Source organism: Trichinella spiralis, assembly GCF_000181795.1.
Source record: "Trichinella spiralis strain ISS 195 chromosome Unknown Scfld4, whole genome shotgun sequence".
Classification (NCBI taxonomy): Eukaryota; Metazoa; Nematoda; class Enoplea; order Trichinellida; family Trichinellidae; genus Trichinella; species Trichinella spiralis.
In genome coordinates this window covers 8,456,768-8,476,660 of record NW_003526943.1, presented here as the reverse complement: position 1 = coordinate 8,476,660, position 19,893 = coordinate 8,456,768, and the positions used below count along the sequence as shown (strand labels likewise).

Sequence of the window (19,893 nt, the reverse complement as noted above, 5' to 3'; positions counted from 1 at the left end):
TTTATGCTTATTCATTTTATTATCATAGCCATAAAAAATCTTTAAAACATAAAAATTAACATAATACAATTTCTACTTTAATAAACAAAAATTCAGTTACTCAAAATGCATATTCAATTCATATCGTCTAGTATTTATAAAATTTAACAAGTGCAAAATAACAAATGAAACAAAAATATAAGACAGCTTTACTTTGATAATGCACGCTATTCAATTTCGCTTTCCAGTTTTACTTTTGAAAAATAGCCGTACTGAAACTTGATAAAGTTATTCATTTTTGATTGACAACCGTCTCTGAAGCAACCATGTCGGTTAGCAACATTTTAAATAAACATGGGCATTTCTTAGAAAATTACACGACCGTGATAATTCACAAACTCACTGATACATAAATATGCAAAGTTCACAGGAATATAACATCGCGAACACATACAAATATTTCGCAACAAACAGAGATCAGTTTTTTGAAACCTTTTTGAGTGATTATGCTTTGCCTCAGATTGTATACGCTTAAATTATACAAACTACTAACATTACTATTTTATGCTTGAATAATTTATTTGAAAATTCAATAGATAAGTACCTATTTATAACCTGCAACAGTTATAGTAAAAAATGTTACTCTCACCAAATACTTTTTCATATACTTCTTTCGGCCATTATTTGAGATGGATAATTTGTACAAATCGACAAAGCATAGGCTTCTTTATCAAAATCTAAAATTTTTGAAAATACGAATGAATCAGCATTATCGAAAAATCTAAATTATTGCATTAAAGTATGCATTAATATTAAAAGAATTGCATTAAATGTAACATTTTCTGTTGCACAATTACGGTTGCAAAGCAAGCATAGCCTATATAAGGCAATTCAACATGTAGAGGACAGTGCTGATTGCCAAGGCAATCTGCAAACTCTTGCCAGAATTCAGAAGATGACTAAAAAAGCAGGCAAAAAAATATGACGAGGAGGACGCATGTGCAAATGTTGAAAAACACCGTGGAAAATCAGAGAAGTGCGCAAGCTTATGCAAAAAATTGTGAAATACTAATTCTTTCTTGTCATTATCCAATCTGAGAATATTAAATTACTTCATGACGATCCTAATTTGTCACATTTTTAAGCATCTGACTGTAATATCTGAATGCTCTGAACATTTTTTACTTTTAAGTTTACCTTTAATTATTAACTGTCTGACATTGCTGTGTAACTTTTAAACAAGCACACGTGTAGTTTTAAAAATTATGCAAAGTTCATAAGTTGCTGCACTGTAAGCTACTACTGCTAGTATGCTACTCAACAAATGACAAAAATTTTGTAACTTATCATACATTTGATGCACTGTATTATAAATGTAGTATAGATGCACTGTAGAGCAGAACAGCTCTTCAACCTAAAACCATATGTTGCGATTTTAAAGCCACTCATTCTGGTTTCAAAATTACAGAGCTGGTTTCAAACACACGAGTTCAAGGATGCTGCTTTCACTTTCACAAGCCACTCTGCGCAAAATCAGGCTAATAACCTGATATAGATAGAAGTTACAAATGCACGTGGCAATGGCATTCCTACTGTTCGCTGATATTCCAGCAGTTTAAACAGCGTAAAAGCAGCTGTCAGATGATAATTGCATGCTTCATGTAAGCTTGCGCATTAACAACCATTTAGATAGCGATAGAGCAACTCATTTAACAGAAAAGCCACCATTAAGCTAATGAACAAAGTTTTCGTACAACATAAGCTGTAGACAATAGCAGTTACAAAACAGGAATTATAGCTGCTAAAGAAATTGTGCAATTGTCAGAGCGCTGTAATATTCTGATTAAATTAAAGCATTTGATTTATAATAAATGCTTTCAACGCGTAAGAAATTTCTTGATTCATTAACGACAAACAACAGTAGAAAACATTACCCACAAACAGTACACTAAAACAAATTTGTATTTTGTGATATCAAAATTGCTACAGTTTTATGACAGTCATGAATGAATTTAAATAATGAATAACAAACAAAATTTTGGTTTTTTAGTAAATATGTTGACAATATTTTAATTTTATGATAATCGAGCTGAAAAAATTAACTATATCAAAATTAAAATACTTGAAATTGTTTTTAACTTTTGAAAAATGATGCATTTGATCTCTTTGTAAAACTTATATTCATTTGAACATTAAAACAATTTAATGATTATTTAAATATTCAATATTAAATAGTGATATTGTATTACTGCTATGAATAATGTATGCTTTTTTGTAATTTAATAATACTTGAAAATCATTATGTAATACTGTTTCTTGCATATTTATTTACTGAAAAAATGATTAGACCAACTGTTTTAAACAGTATCCTTTGTCAAGCCAATGCAGAAGGACTCACAGGGACGCTGTAAGAAGGTTTATGTTTAATAATTTCAACATTGTAAATTTTCTTAACTGCTAGCGGATGCTGTTTATGCTTAATCTTATACCACTGGCGTTTTTGACGATAATAAGTGTATAATTTGAGAAAGTTTTAATGAGTATATATATGTTAATTATTTTCAAATGTATTTTTAGTTTATAAATGCTTTTTATAAGTTTTTTAACATGACAGTTATCAGAAATGAGATGTGAATGCATATGGTACATTTGTTGAAGACTGACAGCTTATTCAAAAATGAGTATAAAAGTTTTACATTTTCGAAAAAAAATTTTGTTTTGCACATGTTTATTTACTTTAATATGCATTTAAAATTTAGATTTGATTTTTAAATGAATTTTTAGCTTGATGAATCGTGAAGGAATGGTACTTTGTCACGCTGGTTGTGATGAAAGCCGAGCAGAAGCTATAGCTGCAATTGCTTCTAACATTTGGTGCTCTTATGAGAAAAGTGGTCAAGAAACATTTCGTGATGATAAATTGAAATGGTTTTTTCTTGAAGGATCGGTATGTTTACAATTGAATTTTTTAAAATTTATTTCTGAATGATTCAGGAAGGAAGAATAGCTATTTGTAAAGTTGCCACGCTGTTATTGTGTATGGTGGCCAATAATACGGTTGAAATTGGCATGTTGAGAAGCAAAGTAATTTAAATTTATGAATTCACATATTGCTTATTAAGAGTTTTTATTTTTTAGCTTCATGCGGTCAAGCATTGTTTAGAACCGTCACTGACTCACATACTTCCAAGATGATTGTATATTTTATATGTTTCACATTGTTAATAATGTTTAATTTTTAAGAGAGAAATGTGAGAATAGTCTGTTTTGAAGTTTACTTAACTTTGTTTCCATTGTTTACAAGTTATATTGTTGCGATGAAATTTGTACTGCGGTTACTAATAAATTTTCATTAAATATGAGAAAAACATATCGTACTTGATTTGTTGATGAAGCGATAGCATTCGCAGTTTATACTTTAATGCATGATGGGATTCCATTTTAACGTTGATGTTGATATTTTAAACTGAATAATTTAATTAAAAAAACGATGGATTTTATTTTAGAAAAATGTTGAAATATGTGTAGCTTTCAGAAGTGTTTTGTAATTACATTTATAAAATGTTGCTATATTGCCATAGCTAGGTATATTTTAGCATAAAACAAATAATTATGAACATTAAAATGTGGTGTAAATTTACTAATAGTTATGAAATTGATTATCAATATTTTAGAATTTTATTAAAATTGTTTAGTAAACATGTGGCGATTGTTCGCTTCACGAATGCGTCGACATTGCTATTGGGTGTGGTTGCGGTCGTATTTTCGATATTTAGGATGCCGATTTGCAGTTGCACCATTTTTGAGAAAAATTAATGCAAACGATGGATGGTTTTATGGATTTACATTTTACACAACTTATGAATTTTCCGGCATGAATGGAGACCGAAACCACGGTAAATGTGTTGTTATTTTTTTAGCATACGAAAGAACTGAACGTTTGTTATTAGGAGAGGATATTCGCAAAATGCAGCTGATGTATGCTGCTAGAGATGATGACGAACGAACTATAAAAAAGTGAGTGCTCTTTTTGAGTCAACGAATTCTGCTTCAGTAAATATTTTACGCAGACTTTTACAATCCGGTGTTGATCCCAACGAGCGACATTTCTTAGGCTGGACCGCATTGCACGTTGCTTCATTTCATGGAAGCTGCAAGTAATAGAAATGTTTTGCTAACCAAAGTGAAATTCAAATATATTATATAATTAATGCGGATTTATTTATGTTATTGTTTCTTATGAAAAAAAATTTATATTTCACCGTGCTGAGCAACCGTTTTACATACAAATAGAATTCATATTTAGAGCATTGAAAGTATTACTTGAAAACGGTGCAGATGTGAATACTAAAGATAATTTTAGCAATGTTCAAACGGTTGCTCGAGACATGCGCATCTCTTTTTTGGAAGGTAGACATTTCTTTACTTTTCACTTTGTGCAATGACCATATTTTTTTAATTCAATAGCACTATTTATACGAGAAGAATTTTTTAACTTCCAGTTGAATAAGAACATAGAGTTTCGAAATATGACACCTTTGCACTATGCTGTTCTGGGAAATAATAAACCGGCAGTTGAAATGTTGATGGAATATGGTAAGATAAATGTAATTTTTTATATCAGAAGATACTGTCTGCTTCATTTAAACTTTTAATTTGTTAAACAGTTGTTTATATCATTTATTTATTGTTACATAGCTCATAATAATGATTTTCATTTTCTTCTGTATGCCGTAATATAATTGTATATACCAGTGTTTCCCTAACCTTTTCAGGCTATTGTCCCTTTGATAGGCATATATTTTTCAAACGTCCCCAATGCCAATCTCAGATTATTGCCAAAAAAATGAATTTTCAAATATACTATTTATTTAAATTGAGTGTTCTTTCAAAAATAATCATATAGTGAGGAAATAATTCATGCGATGGATGGGCTTGGTGCGTTGCGACTAATTTGTCTACATTGGGTTCAATGTTGGTTGGTAAGAAACAGTCGTAAGTGCTATGAACGAAGAAGATGAGGAAAACAGATTGCAGAGAGTCATATTACATTAAACACATACAAAATTTAATAAATATTCTTAAAAACAGCCGCTGAACAAATATCAGTATAAACACAAAACATAAAACATATTGTGTTTATATTAACAATGCGCTTCTAGGTGCCCCTTTACTTCCCAACCCCCCCCCCCTTTCAGCCTCCCACCGCCCCCAAGGGGCGATATCGCCCACTTTGGGAATCACTGGTATAAGCAATATTTTCAGTATTTTGTTTTTGTGTTTTGTAAAATTTCAAAATAATTTCAATTTGTATTTATTATTAAGAGTTAAATAAATTGTTATTAAGCTGCTGTTTGTATAAAATGCGGTAATGGTGATTTTTCATATGGGCAATTTAAATATGAACGTTATTATTCGGAATCGCAGCCATACAATCACTCAAACCCAACAACGCGTACATTTAACGAATTCATGAATAAGTACCTTCAAACAAACGCGCACAACGACAGATACTACTACCTCTACCGTATATATGATATATAGGAAGATATCTCTTTGTTAATCATATCGTTTTATCATTTCTGGGCATCTATTTTCTGAATCTGGGTAGGTACCTGTTCTTGAGGCGTCTTTATGCCAATTTGTTGACTTGACTTACTGACGTAAGATGAAGTAGTCATTGTGTTGGCTTGGCGGTCGCCGCGCTCGCTGTGGTAAAAGCTTTCGCGTAGCTTTCCGCTTTTTTTAGCTTGATAGCAATCATCATTGGCTGAGGAGAAGTACCAAATCTCTATCTTAAAATAGCTTACTGAAAGTTGGCTGATCGAAAAATTCCTTTAATTGTTCTCTCTCCAGCATATATGCAACCATAAATATTGTCAAATAATGTGAAATATTGTCTTTTGGACTGGAGATTACCGGTGTCCCAAACGTGATGTCTGACAAGGTTCATGGTCTGAATTGGAGATAGAATGAAATCTCTGAGCTCTGGAAATTTAAGCAGAAACTTTATAATAAATACTCCCAGAATATTGGGTTTTTCCATACTGCACATGATTTAATTAGGAATTTTTATTTTGAATTTAACCATTTAATATTTAAATTTAGCATTGTATTTTTGTCATCATTGTGCATTGCTGCATAGGTGCCGATCCATTGTCGAGTAATGAATCTGGGCAGTTACCTGTAAACTATGCACAGAATCAACAAATAGAAGAATTGCTGAAAGGATACACAAAAAAGGTTGTCTAGAAGTGTTTTTTATTTTGTCAAAATTTAATAAAAAGTAAAAATTACAGTATACTGAAAAGAAAGCTTTGCTAGAACGTTTGGAACGTCAAAATTATCCTTTCGAGGAAAGGGTGAAAAAGAACATGATTGGTCAAGACGGAGCAATTTCTTCTGTAGCATCGGGTAGAGAAAAATTGTGAATAAAGTGGTTCAGCAAAATGTGAAAATTTGACGTTTTAAGCGATTCGTCGGAGAGAAAATGGATGGACTAATGATGAACACCCGCTTGTATTTTTGTTTCTTGGATCAAGCGGGGTTGGGAAAACGGAGTTAGCAAAGCAAGTGGCTCAGTATTTGTACAAAGATAACAAAAAGTCATTCATCCGCATTGACATGTCCGAATATCAAGAAAAGCATGAAGTACGTTAACGTCTATATTTGAAACTTTAGATTTAATCATTATGTCTGTATTTTATAGCATCTGTTAAATTACCTGTTTCTTTTCCTGGTGTAATATCAGAGTTCGGTTAATTAATTTTTCTTGTTTCTTAAGGTTGCTAAATTTATTGGATCCCCTCCAGGTTATGTTGGTCATCAACAGGGGGGTCAGTTGACGAAGAGTTTAACCGAATGCCCGAATGCGGTAGTTCTGTTTGACGAAGTGGAAAAAGCGCATCCGGACGTATTGACTATCATGCTTCAACTTTTTGATGAAGTGAATTTTATTTTGAACACGTCAATTAGTCTTTTTTGTAATTAGAAAATGGTTTTTTAAGGGTCGGCTTACTGATGGAATGGGTAAAACGGTTGACTGCAAAGAAGCGATATTTATAATGACATCGAATTTGGCAGCTGAAGAAATTGCTAGCCATGCTTTGAAATTGCGTAAAGAGACAGCAGATATGGTTGAAAAGCGATTATCCAATACATTAGGTATTTGTTTATGTGATTTAAATAAATAAATAAATATCCATATACAATTTTATAGAAGATTTAAATGAGGCTGAAAATGTGACCATATCGAGGAAGTTCAAAGAAACCGTTGTTCAACCAATATTAAAGGTTATATGCGTTGGAAATTTTTTTTAAAGACATTTCAAAATTGAGATCTTAATTTACTGTTTAAATTAAGATTTTGAATTTTAAAAACAGCTCGTGAACAAATTTAGTTGCAGTGCATTATTTATTAATTTTACTTTTTTTGATTGATTGATTTTTGATGTAGATATTCTTTTTTTAATGTAAAATAGTCATTATTAATATGTAGCAAGTGAAATGATGGTTTGAAAATGTGTTTTTTTCAGAGACATTTAAAACGTGATGAATTTATTGGACGTATAACAGAGATTGTATATTTTCTTCCCTTTTCTCGACCGGAATTGTTGCAGCTTGTAACTCGTGAACTTGAATTTTGGAAAATGAAAGCTTTGCAAAAGCATAAAATTCATCTTACGTGGGATCAGAATGTTCTTGAAGTTTTGGCCGATGGTTATAATGTTCGCTATGGTGCTCGATCCATCAAGCACGAGGTGATTATTTTAAAACCATTGTAATTGTTTTAATTAATTAATTAATTTAAAAGTTGCTTTTTTATCGAAACTTTATTGTTGTTTATTTAATGCATTTATACTTATTTGTTTTGAAGTATGCGCACCTTCAAAGTATAATTGAATAGATATGTAGGTGGAACAGATTAGATTGATTGGTGTAGATTGTTTGAATGGTAAAATTTATGATTTTTTCTGTTTAAGATAGAAAGACAAGTGGTAAGTAAATTAGCTGCAGCACATGAGCGTTCTTTGATTAACGATGGAAGTGAAGTCCGAATAAGTGCCACTTTGCCACCCGGTGAGCAAGACCGAAGCAAGTCGATAATCACAATTGACGTTGTCAATTCGAACAGTGGAAAAGGAGTAACATTGTCGGACCAGCTTTTAAAGATGATTAATTTGAGATAATTTATTTAAATGTTTTTTAATATGTACTAATTTTTAGCAGTATCAGTACTAATAGCTTGAATATTAGTTTTTTGCAATAAATGTCTTTATATATTTCCTTGGTTTTCTTGATCGCGTGCTTTTTAATATAAATAATGTGATGTTGTTGTTGTTGTTGTTATGAAGCAAAATTATTTAACAATTTGTTTGTTTTTAGTCAGCTAATCTGTGACGCATTTAGCTTTCCTTTTTTTTCATTTCAAACTGAATCTTTCTCATTTACACAATAATGGCAATATAAAAAATCATGCGTGCGTAAAATTAATTTGAAATTTATAAAATAAAAGAATATTTTGTTGTTTATTTCACTTTTTTCATCACAGATAATCGTGTTATTAAATTTAATCAAACAAGCCAAGCGACTTTAAGCGTAGAAAAGCATGATTTAATTTAAGTAAAGTGTTTTTTAATGCTTTTAATTTATTCAAAATAAAATATGGCATAACAGATTTTTTCTGATGCAGTCAGTTATTTATCTTGTAAATTATTAGTATCATTATCCTTTTGAATTAGTAATTAGCTGTGTATTGGTGAACAGTAGATTAATTTATGAGAGGAGTTTTCATTTCCATTCTTTTTTTTGCATTACTTGATTTCACTAAATGGTAGATATTCATTTTCAACGTTTCATTGAAAGTTCCTTTGCCAACTGTTAAATTAATTTACAATGAAATTATTTTTTCTTTCATTAACATAATTACTGAATTCATTAATAAACAGTTTGAAAATTATGGATGAATGAAACTTGAACAAAGCTGCTTAATTAGCTATTTTCTTCGATTTTGCAATTCTGTAGACAGAGCAAAAAGAGCAATTCCCTTTGGAATTCTCGGATCAAGTTGCTCTGTTGTTCTGTGTTAAAATTCAGCTTATGCATATTAAGCATTTTTCAAAATTAATGATTATTTGAAAACTTGCAATCTCTGTTGTCGTAATCTGTAGTAATAAATAATGTTCACCCCTTAATCGAAATGATTTGAATCCTAATTGTTGAAGCAAATTGCATTATCCCTTTTATGTTTTTATTGTTTGTTTACCACTGCTATAAAGCAGTACTTAAAATTCGTTGTATAAAAATTTGATTACTGTGTTTTTTAGCACTTGATTAAACGCTTAACACGTCACCGGCGAAAGCATGTTTGTCCAAATTGACATTCTGAACGACTCTTGCTGATTTTATTTGCATGCACATTAAACATTTTCAATTTTGTAAAATGCATACGTTGTAAATAAACATTTCAATATCTGCTTTGTGCGATTAATTCGGTCATTATAAACAATTAACTTGCACTTAATTCGCATAAAAATAATTTGTATGAGATTTTTGTTTTTCATTTAAATATAAATGATGAAAATAATTGAAAACCTTGATTATTTCAAAAAACCAGCTGCTATGCTTCAAAATTGGACTTTATATCTTGTAAAAAATAATTTTTATAAGCATATCAGTTTTGACTTTTTAAAAGTTGACAAAGTTTTATCACATATGAAGAGAGTGATTACTGCGTTTGATAACTTCCTGTACATCTGATTATGAGTATTGCTTTTATCAAATTTCAACAGAAAAATCATCCATGCCATAAAATTTTGCCAATGATTTAGAAAAATGTTGATTTGCTGAATATTACTTTTTTATGAAAAAATAATTTTTTCAAAATAAACAAAGTTCTGGTGAAGCGATCAAAACAAGTTGCAAAGATCAAACTCGTTAGCGGGTTTTGTCGGCTTGCTTTTCACTGAACGTTGATTGGCTGTCGTCGAGCAAAGTTTATAACGGATCACTTTACGAGTGAAAAATCGAAATTGCACTTTAACCAAACCGACATCTCAGAAATGCTCCTTTGATCTAAAATATTCTCAAAACTTTCACTAAGTCTTTAATTCCAGTCTACTGTAGCATTATTTTATGATGAATGTTGTTTTCTGCTTTTGAAATTATTATTACTTATTGAAATTTTACATTTACGGTTCATTTATTTTTGTAGTTTCAGTTTATAATTAAAAAAACAGCAACAAAGAACAGAAATTATACAAGAAGAATAAAGATGCTCAGCCAAGATTGGAAAATAAGTCTGGAAGTGGTAAAGAATGTGCTAGTGTTAAGCTGTTCATCTATGTGTTATTGTGGATGCTTTATTCCGCTGAGAACATATCTGTGCATTCTGCCAGAAATAGGTAACATCTCGTCTGTTCTATTCAGCTTGCTTTATGCTGTAAGTGCTGGTTCAGCCTTAATGAATGGCCTATTTTTACCGAAAATTCCCTACAAATTAGTTCTGGCGCCCGCCTATGCTATGGCTGCTTTGCTTATTTTCAGCATTTCATTTTATCAGTATTCAATTATTATCCCAGCTTGCATACTGCTTGGATTAGGCCAAGGTCTGCTATGGGGTGCACCGGATACTTACATCATCGAAGCAGCTAACCGCTATGTCAGAGGTTCGCCAAAGTCAAAAGATTGTTGCATTCAACGATTTTTATGCATCTATTATGCATTTACTTACACCGGTTGGGCACTTGGATTCTTGTTGGAATTTGGTTTAGGTGTAGAAAGCGGTAAAAATTATACCCAGTATCCTTTGGTTATGGTCAACTCTGAAAAACGGGGATGCCATTATACAAGTGCTTCATCGTTCAGTCTAGCTACATTTTTAGTTTCACGGAAATCTGATTATCTAGCCCCACTGGGATGGCATGTACTACCATTATGTCTTGCATGGATTGCATCTGCAATTGCTTTAGTTTTGCTTTTTTTGGATCAGTCTGATTTTTTTCCATCAAATGCGTATAGCACTGCAACACGTTGGAGGTTTTACAGCATTATGCAAACCTTCAGCTACAAATGTATTTTCAGAAAAGTTATGCTTTTTTTCTACACAGGATTCAGCGAAGCGTTTTTAATGGCTGATGTAGTTGAAGTAAGTAATTGGTGATTTCTTGTTCTCTTCTTGTTGTTGTTGATGATGTTTTTACAAACAAATATTTTTTCTTACAAACTAATAACTTTAAAACTACATAAATCGATATCAATAACTTCTGCCCATCGAGGAACATCAAATTGAACTCATCTGTAGCGTTGCTATGCCCCTTATTGCGAAAGTTTCATTTTATTATCAAATAACGCCCTAGTGCAGATGATGTAAGCTGCATAAAAGGTTTTATTTATTGCTTTCCCAATTAAGCTTATTGGTCAGTAAATTTTTGTTTTTCTTCTCCATAAACATGTTGACATGCATAAAATATAATGTAATTTTTGCAAAGCTATACTGAACAAATTAATAATTGTTTTGCTTGCTTGCCAACTACTTTTTTCATTCGCATCTTTATCATACTAATCATATGTCTGACCGCTTCATTAACTACAACTATAAACTGAGCTAATAATACACTGCTGTAATATTGCATTTTAGCCACACTTTAAATTATTTGTTTATCGTATACGCTTATTCTTTTTTAATATTTTTTCATATTAAAAAAATCTTTCATTTGAAATATGAACCATAAGTATTTTGCGTAAAGAAACTTCCGTGGAATGATTGCCCTGCAGTATCAGCTATTGCAAATGATATATTTTGTTAACATGTTTCAGAAACAACATTTGAATAATAAGAATGTAAATTTTAAATTGTGCTCCATGCTTTAGTCCAAAATTGTTGATGAAGTCATTGTTCTAATGCATTATGAAGAAAAATGAACTTAGCGCGAAAAATCATCTCATAATTTGATGAGATGTTGCTGAAAATAAATCAGTTAAATAAATAATTGTCCAGTAAGCTAAACGAGCATGCAGGATTATAAAATGCATTTTAAATCGACACAAGAAAAATATAATGAGCACACTTATTCCTCAACTTCACACTTAAACATTCTTCAAAAATTAATGCATGGAAATTTCAGCTAATAATTTAAAATTTAAAAATTGAATTTTTAATTATTTTACTGACAAATTTGCATTGATTTAAAGGACGCATATGATTTATGATAAATTAAACCTCTGTCCGCATTTATTACTATTTTTATCTGATTTCAAAATATTGTAAAATTTTAAAATTTTATCAGTAATATATTGTATAAAATTGTTGTTAATTTAAAATCTCATAAACTGCTAATACAATTATACACTGTAATTATTAGTCAACTTTTAAAATTGTTATCGAAATAAATTAAAAACAATTTTCCAGACAAAAAGCAAGCAAACAAAGTTTTTTGATATATTCTGTCTTCATTTATGAAAAACACAATTTAACTTTTTCCCTATCCATATATATTGTATATTAACGTCATTTTTCAGTAGTAATGAAAAGAAAAATTGAAGAATGCATTTAATATGCAGAGAAAATATCCCTATTATTTGAGTTTCCATGTAAGATAATGAAATTTGTTAAAAAGCAATTATCACATTTATTTTTCTAGCTTGAATTTTTGATATGTCAAGTAACTTAAAATTTTTTAAATTTCCATATTGAATTATTTTCATGATAAAATTTATTAACATAATAAATTGCTAAAATATATCATGCAAATATAGTTTATTGAATCTCATTTATTTGTATCTTGTTGTTGTAGGGAACAGTTTTCAATATTAAGTGCAGTCAATCACTACTGTAATACAATTATTAGATTCTAATGACAGCTTAAATTTTTTAATAGCTTTAAAATGTAAAATTTCCATTAATAAAATTTGTAAGAAGAACTGAATCGTTGCATTTTTTTCTTTTTTTCTTTATGCTACTTATGAGCATTACTTTTTGCTGATAAATCAATTTTAAAAGCAGAAATTCAATTGTAGGCATATATAGCATGCACAACTTCGATATCAATCACTGGATATGTATTGTTCAGCTACAGTTTGGTTAGCGCATTGTTTAGTATTTTTTTGATGCTTACTGTGACTCATCTCAGCAAAGCTACTTTTATATGGCTTGGCTTGAGCTGCCACATCGGTGGCTTGCTTGTATTGAGAATATGGAATCCAACTGATGAGGATCTGGCCATTTTTTACGTTATTACAATAACTTGGAGTGTTGGACAGACAATTTGGCAAATATTGGGCCAAAGTAAGTGAGAAACTGTGAAATTTATAACTTCATATTAAGTACGATCCGTTTTTAGAAATATTGTATGAAACTCTTCAAGAACGTTGGCAATTTTCTTTTACCATATATCACTCCGTTAGAGCACTGGGAATGAGCATTGGATTTTTGATCAAACCTTTTGGATTTATGGAATATAAAATTTATTCCACCTGCGCAATTCTGGTCATCTCTTTTTTATTATTTGTTTTCCATGAACTTGGTTCGAAAAGAGAAACAAGCGACAATACTATTCGGTTCATTGAAGTGATTGATGAAAGACATTGAATTGAAATTTAGACGAAATTTTTTTTAATATAACAGCTCAATAATAAAATGTACAGACCAAAATTAAAAATATTCATATTTTTCTTCAAATGACATTTTTTGCTATTCATTGCAATCAAAAATTACTTGTGAGTGAATGCACACAGTTTGACAGAATGGACAATATAATTTTTACAAAGTTTTACAATTCTATCTTTTTTAATTAAAAAAATATTTAATTTTACAATAATAAATTTTTCAAAAAAAAATAAAAGATTCACTGATATTTTCTTAATGAACAGATAATTATTACTTCGATTGATGATTATGATGATGGCCAGGAATTGGCGTCTCGACTTTGATAAATTCCGCATCCTCTCGAAAATATTTCGCACTAGCTGCTTCCGCCGACTTGTCCTTTTCGGCTGCTTGTGGATTGACAATTTCCAAACCTTGTACAGGAGTGAAAGTTACTGTAGAAATGGTTCCAGCTAATTGTCGACGAACACTAGTTACACTTCCAAAAGTACTCTGCTGCTTTTGCATATTCCTCTGCAGTGTTTTCGACATACGTGCTCGACTCTTCTGATCAACTTGCGGTGCCCGAAGGCGTCCGCCTGGACCACCAGTTTTAGCCTGGCCCAACGAAAAGCCCATGTGCTCTTGGAGTATGTCCTCTTCGATTTGGCCAAAATTCATCCGGTTCGCTTTACGTCTCAGCTCCGTCAAACCTAAACGCTCTTTCATTTTTCGTATTCGTCGACCGCCGCGCTTTTTGCTCGCTTGATCCAAAGGCTTGCTAAGAGGCTTGATTAATTTCTTGGGCGGTGGTTCTTGCCATTTTTCAAATTTACTTCGCACCTCTTCTGCAAGTTTCAGACCAACTGATCCATCCGAATGCGAATGCACCGAATCTATTCGAGCAGCTAAAGTGCACTTGGCAGCGACTAGTCGAGCAGCTTTGCGTCGCAAATCGGCCGGAAGTGATTGTACAAGAGGAGTATAATAAATATATCCAGTATGGGGTAAAATGGTTGTGGAGCTGAACCCGCTTAGCGTTCGTTTTTGTGATCCAAGTATCAGAACATTACAAGCTGGAATCTTGCTCAGTTGTGTTATTCCACCAGCGGTTCCCATTAATTTCGCCGCAATTTCTGGCCCTAAAATGACCGACAAATTCGGCGCAATACAATGCATTCTAGATTCGACAAATTGATAAATTTTCAATTTTGCATCGTTCAGTTGAATCGCCATCTCACAGCCTTCCATCACTATTGCCAACTCTTCGTCTGTCAAACATTCACCTTGTGTTGTCGAAGCAGTAACGCTGATCACAATTACAGTCGAAGGCAACAAAATATTTTGCAATTGTTCATTGTGCTTCGCTTTGTCCAAAATATCATTGCCAAGCTCTTTTACACAAGCGACGTATTCCATCGGCATTTGAACAAGTGATTCCAATTCGGGAAAACGTTTCGCATATTTGTCGCGAACAAATTTGTGCACCACCGCAATTTCATTATCGATTTCCGCTGCTAAGCCATTCGCGTCAACAATCAGCAAATATTCAGGATGCGATTCCACAGGTCCAGAAATACTAGTCAAATGACTATTTTCCATTCTATCCGCAATTCTCTGCATTATACCCTGAAAATGATCACTGTGCAGCAAATGTGCAACTGCTGTAACCCGGTTATAAATGCTTCTGGTACGCGTTTCCTTTTCTTCTCCTTCTGCTGCTTCTTCTGCTACGTTATAATCATCATCATCACCTTCTTCCAAATCGGCCAACAATTCCTCAGCTAAGGACATGACCAAATTCTAAAATTATAATCCACACAATTAACTATTAAGAAATTGCAGTCGCTTATATGAATTGCAAGACAATTTATTCCAAGTTTCAAATTTTATCAAAAAAAATAAATTCAAAGCAATGTAGCAAACAAGCATTAAAAAATCTGATAACGCAATTCATTTAACCCACTTGTTACAATGCTAAAACTATTACTAAATAAAAATTATTTCAACAATCAAAACATCAAAAAAAGCACAAAATAATATTGTTTCAAATTATAAATTTCCCTGAAAAAGAATAAACAATAAAAGACAAAAATTACAGAAACCAGCACATTTATTTAACATAATTAATTCGTCTAAAACTGATATCGATCATAAACAAAGTCTACTAAACAGGAAACAATAAGCACCATGCAGAATGAATCATGTTCCACACAATAAAAGAAAATAATTTTTTTGGAAATCTGCTAACTGTAATTTGTTAAATTATATATAAACATATGAACAAATAATAAAACACAAAAAATGCTAATTATGAAAAACAAACGTCTGGAATACTGTAATTATAAAAAGTAAAGTTTAATAAGAACTGTACAGTATGATTATCAAAAACTGGCGACTGCTAAAATAAATAAAAAATCCTGACGCATTTTGTTTTAAAAAATATATTTTATTTTTGATAAATTATATAATTCCTTTTTTTATTTCAATTTTCTCGAAATTCCTCTATTTTTAAATGATTATTAAAAATCATCTTAGTAATGCATATTATAGGTGAAATAATTCAAATTATAATTTATTGTTGTACATTAAAAATAATATTATAAAATAAATATGATGAAATTTAGCGATACAGCGAGAATTAGATAGTAGATTTTTTGCGAGAAACAGTGTTTAATTACCTTCCTGATTATGTATCTTTAGTTCCGATTTCTTAGCTTCGCAGTAACCGCTTTCTTAAACATTCCCATCCAAATACATGGGTTTGCAGATTTGACATTCTATCCACTATTTTATTGTCATTTGCTACTGCATTTAACAATTTGTATTTGTTTTTTCATCAACTTACCTTAAATCTAGAATTTCCAGTGCATTATAGTGACTGGTCCACAAAATTTTGATATATTTTATTTTCAGTGCATTCCATTTCATTTCATTTATAATGGTTGTTGAATTTATATGCGTATTAATAATAAATTTATTTTATGTTTTATTTTCAATAAAATTAAATTAGATTATTTGAAATAACTAGGCATTTTGCAAATAAACTGCTAAATAAGTAAAAGCAATGCATAACTATATTGTTGCAAATGTTGTAAGATTTAATAAAAATTTGAAATTGAATAACAATTTTAAAAAATCTTTGCTCGACGTTGATTTTATATATCAATCGTAATCTTCGACAAATTGTCTCTATTTTTGATAAAATCTGACAAAAGCGTTGGGTAATCAGTAATAATGCCATCAGTTCCAACTTGAAAAGCGTGCTCAAACTCTTCTGGAGTGTTCAGAACCCAGAGGAAAATTTGCATGCCACGTTTTTTCAAATGTTTAAACAACACTGGATTTAAAAGTAGCCTGCAATTTAAAAAACATGCAGCAAAAATACTAAATTTTTACTATACTAAAAGAATTATTAAATTTAAGAAATAAATCACTTACATTTGAATTTATAAAAAATATATTCATGTTTCAAGTCATATAACGCAATAATTAAAAATTAAAGTACAAAAAAATCTTTTCAAAATACGTATTGTGTTCATGTCTTACCAGTCTGCTACAGCTAAAATTTTTAATACAACAGGACGGAATTTGTTGCAGTAACCTGATCGTCTAAATTATATTATTTTAATATTACCAAAAATGAGCAATAGTAGCAATATGTACAATACTTATAAAGGGTCGTCAGCATGGGTAATTCCAAAAAATTTTCCTTTAAAGGAATGAATGGTAAAAGCCCAATATAAAAGAAGAAAATAATTTTTAGTACAGTCCTAGTAGAGCATATAAGATTCACATTTCGATTCTAAAATAGGAAAAGTAGTAAAATAAAGTTTAAAAAGATGAATGAAATTAACATACTGCTTTATGCAACTTTCGAACAATTTTTTCATCAAAATTTCCCCATGCCACGGAATTTTCTCTCTTAGAAATGCTTACAATTTCTGCTGTCTACATGCAAATTATTTTATTCTACTTTTAATGAAAAATTGCTTGGGAGCAATTTGAATATGCTGTTTAATAAAGACTCTTCATTGTCTTTTCAGAATAATGATGAGAAAAGTAAAGCAAATGATAAAGCACTGTTTACCTTTTCAATAAGCTTGTCATTATTTATTTTAATGTCAATATTTACTGGAATTGGATAAGTTTGCTTAAGAATTTCTTCCAACAATGGTATTCTTCTATCCATCAGATTCTGCGTTGAACCACCAGGCACTTCTGGAGAAATTCTTTTTTATTTATTTGTTCATGAAGATTTAATATTCTACCTGAGTGCTCATCAAGAGGGATATTATTTTTCAGAAACGGAAGTTCCTAAATATAAAATTTCAAAAAATTTAAATATAATAAAATTTCTTACATACATTGTAATTGAGTTTGGAAATATAATTGTCGACTCCTGCAACACGCAATAAGTGGTCGTCATGACAAACTACTACTTGTTCATCTTTTGTAATATGAACATCCAGTTCAAGCATATCAACTTTTTTTTCAGCAGCTCTAAAACATTTTACAATGAATTTTTTAATTAATGTTTATGGATAAAAATCTTACAATAACATGGCTGATAGTGTATTTTCGACATGTTCACCTGCGCCTAAATAAAATTCACCTTCAAGCGAATATTCACAAAGCAGTTCAGATTAAAATTATTAGTTTCACATATTACCGCCACGATGAGCTATAATCTTTGCTTTGAAAGCAGGAGCTTTCATCATAACATATTTTGGGGGATTTTGAATAGCGTACGCACAGAAAAGTATATAAATTATAACAGTCGTTGCAACCACCAACCAGAACGCCTCCATTGTATTCAAATGATTCGTTGAAAATTTCAACTGCACTATGCTCAATTCAAGCACATTTTAAACTATTTGGTTTAAACTGTAGCATCCTTGTTTGAAGCATATTCTAAAACCACTGTTACATACATCTTTTAAACAAATTTTACTGTTTAAAAAGATATTAAAACTCACGATATTAAAATAATAAACGTGCTATACATATCTGCTTTTTAAATTGTGCTGTATTGCACCTTCCTTCAAAATAATTCAGTGTAGCACTTTAAAATTTGAAAGACATTTTTAATTTTTAAATTATTATTACATTTTGTTTGATAAATTGAATATTTTGGCAAAATAAATTTTCATAATAGTTGCGAAAACAATGTGAATTATTATTTTTTTACTTTTTGTAAAAAAATCGTTATTTTTCAAAAATTTTAATATTCATGATCGAGCTTCGCGAAATAATAATTAGATTGTTAATTTGTAAATTCAAGAAATTTTACGTATTTAAAAGTGTACACAATAATAAATATGGCCTTTTAATCTATTATTTCTGAAAACTTAGTTTAGTGCAATTTAAAGTTCACTAGTTTGTCAGCATATTAATTAATGAATACGTAATAAATAAAACTAAATTATGTATGCTGTTATTAATTTCAATACGAATAAATTTTGACACATTAAAAACATTTTGATATTTTAAGCTTTTATTATTTGTATATTTGCAGTTTTTACCTGGTTTTTAATTGAAGAAGTGACGAGTCATTTCAACGTTTACAACGGAGATTGTTTGCAATTGAAGAAACATCAGAAAAACGTGCTATTATGACAATCTTTAATTCTTTTTATAAAATGTAGGATATTATTTCAAGGTCTCTGCATAAACTTTTATGACATTTTATCATATTTTTATAAACACTTTCAAATTAAGAACATAATCAGAATTATTTTTTAAAAATAGATACTGCTTTTGTCTTTAGATATACAAATTTCTGTCTCTCAAAAAATACTATCGCCAAAAATGTAAGCTTTTAGCGATGATTCGTAAATAAGAAAGGATTTAATTGAAGGAAAGCATCTGTCTTATTCAACGACTTTTGATTAGCTCAGGGGTAAACGCAGTTGATAATATCTTCTCTGACGTGAAACTGAAACTTCAAAATTACTTATAAGTGCTGTAAATAAGAATGATACAACTGTGATTGTTTTCATCTCATTATATTTTGTTACAAAATTGCTTTTCTATCAGCATTCAGTAGTTTGAAAAATGCTGAATTTTTACTTTTCCAGATATGATATTATGAAAGTTAATAACTCGAAATATCACATGCCTAAACCCCTACAAATCTACATATAAAAATTTACCTAAAATGTTATAAAAATAAAATTGGGAATTTCTGTTAATTAAACATTAATAATTTTATTTTAAAAAGAACATCAAATAATAAATAAGTCTGTTTTATAATTTAGCAAATGAATAATAGAACAATTCTTTAACTTTATGCTTTAACTCACTTGAACATTCATTTAAATAAACTT

At 30.4% G+C, this 19,893-nt stretch overlaps 5 protein-coding genes across 5 annotated transcripts; 4 read left to right on the top strand and 1 right to left on the bottom strand.

Annotated features, from left to right (window-relative positions):
• The first annotated feature begins 2,318 nt into the window (after nt 1-2,318).
• Tsp_02157 (mitogen-activated protein-binding protein-interacting protein) lies at nt 2,319-3,174 on the top strand. The gene is made up of 4 exons (XM_003377833.1): nt 2,319-2,386; nt 2,764-2,926; nt 2,974-3,063; nt 3,118-3,174. The coding sequence occupies exons 1-4, from the start codon at nt 2,319-2,321 to the stop codon at nt 3,172-3,174; spliced, it is 378 nt and encodes a 125-aa protein (XP_003377881.1).
• A 163-nt stretch (nt 3,175-3,337) lies between these two features.
• Nucleotides 3,338-4,642, top strand: Tsp_02158 (caseinolytic peptidase B protein-like protein). The gene is given in 7 exon segments (XM_003377832.1): nt 3,338-3,353; nt 3,675-3,875; nt 3,900-3,996; nt 4,050-4,136; nt 4,286-4,389; nt 4,447-4,586; nt 4,604-4,642. 7 exon segments carry the CDS (start codon nt 3,338-3,340, stop codon nt 4,640-4,642), a joined length of 684 nt encoding a protein of 227 aa, XP_003377880.1.
• Nucleotides 4,643-5,914: 1,272 nt separating this feature from the next.
• Nucleotides 5,915-8,168, top strand: Tsp_02159 (chaperone protein ClpB). Its single transcript, XM_003377831.1, has 10 exons — nt 5,915-5,926; nt 6,088-6,222; nt 6,279-6,393; nt 6,452-6,630; nt 6,764-6,925; nt 6,987-7,143; nt 7,199-7,272; nt 7,515-7,559; nt 7,599-7,739; nt 7,962-8,168. Exons 1-10 carry the CDS (start codon nt 5,915-5,917, stop codon nt 8,166-8,168), a joined length of 1,227 nt encoding a protein of 408 aa, XP_003377879.1.
• A 2,084-nt stretch (nt 8,169-10,252) lies between these two features.
• Nucleotides 10,253-13,567, top strand: Tsp_02160 (hypothetical protein). The gene is made up of 3 exons (XM_003377830.1): nt 10,253-11,125; nt 12,997-13,264; nt 13,320-13,567. Exons 1-3 carry the CDS (start codon nt 10,253-10,255, stop codon nt 13,565-13,567), a joined length of 1,389 nt encoding a protein of 462 aa, XP_003377878.1.
• A 288-nt stretch (nt 13,568-13,855) lies between these two features.
• Tsp_02161 (u4/U6 small nuclear ribonucleoprotein Prp31) lies at nt 13,856-18,375 on the bottom strand. The gene is made up of 3 exons (XM_003377829.1): nt 18,237-18,375; nt 17,655-17,785; nt 13,856-15,367 (listed from the first exon to the last, which is right to left on the bottom strand). Exons 1-3 carry the CDS (start codon nt 18,373-18,375, stop codon nt 13,856-13,858), a joined length of 1,782 nt encoding a protein of 593 aa, XP_003377877.1.
• Nucleotides 18,376-19,893: the final 1,518 nt, after the last annotated feature.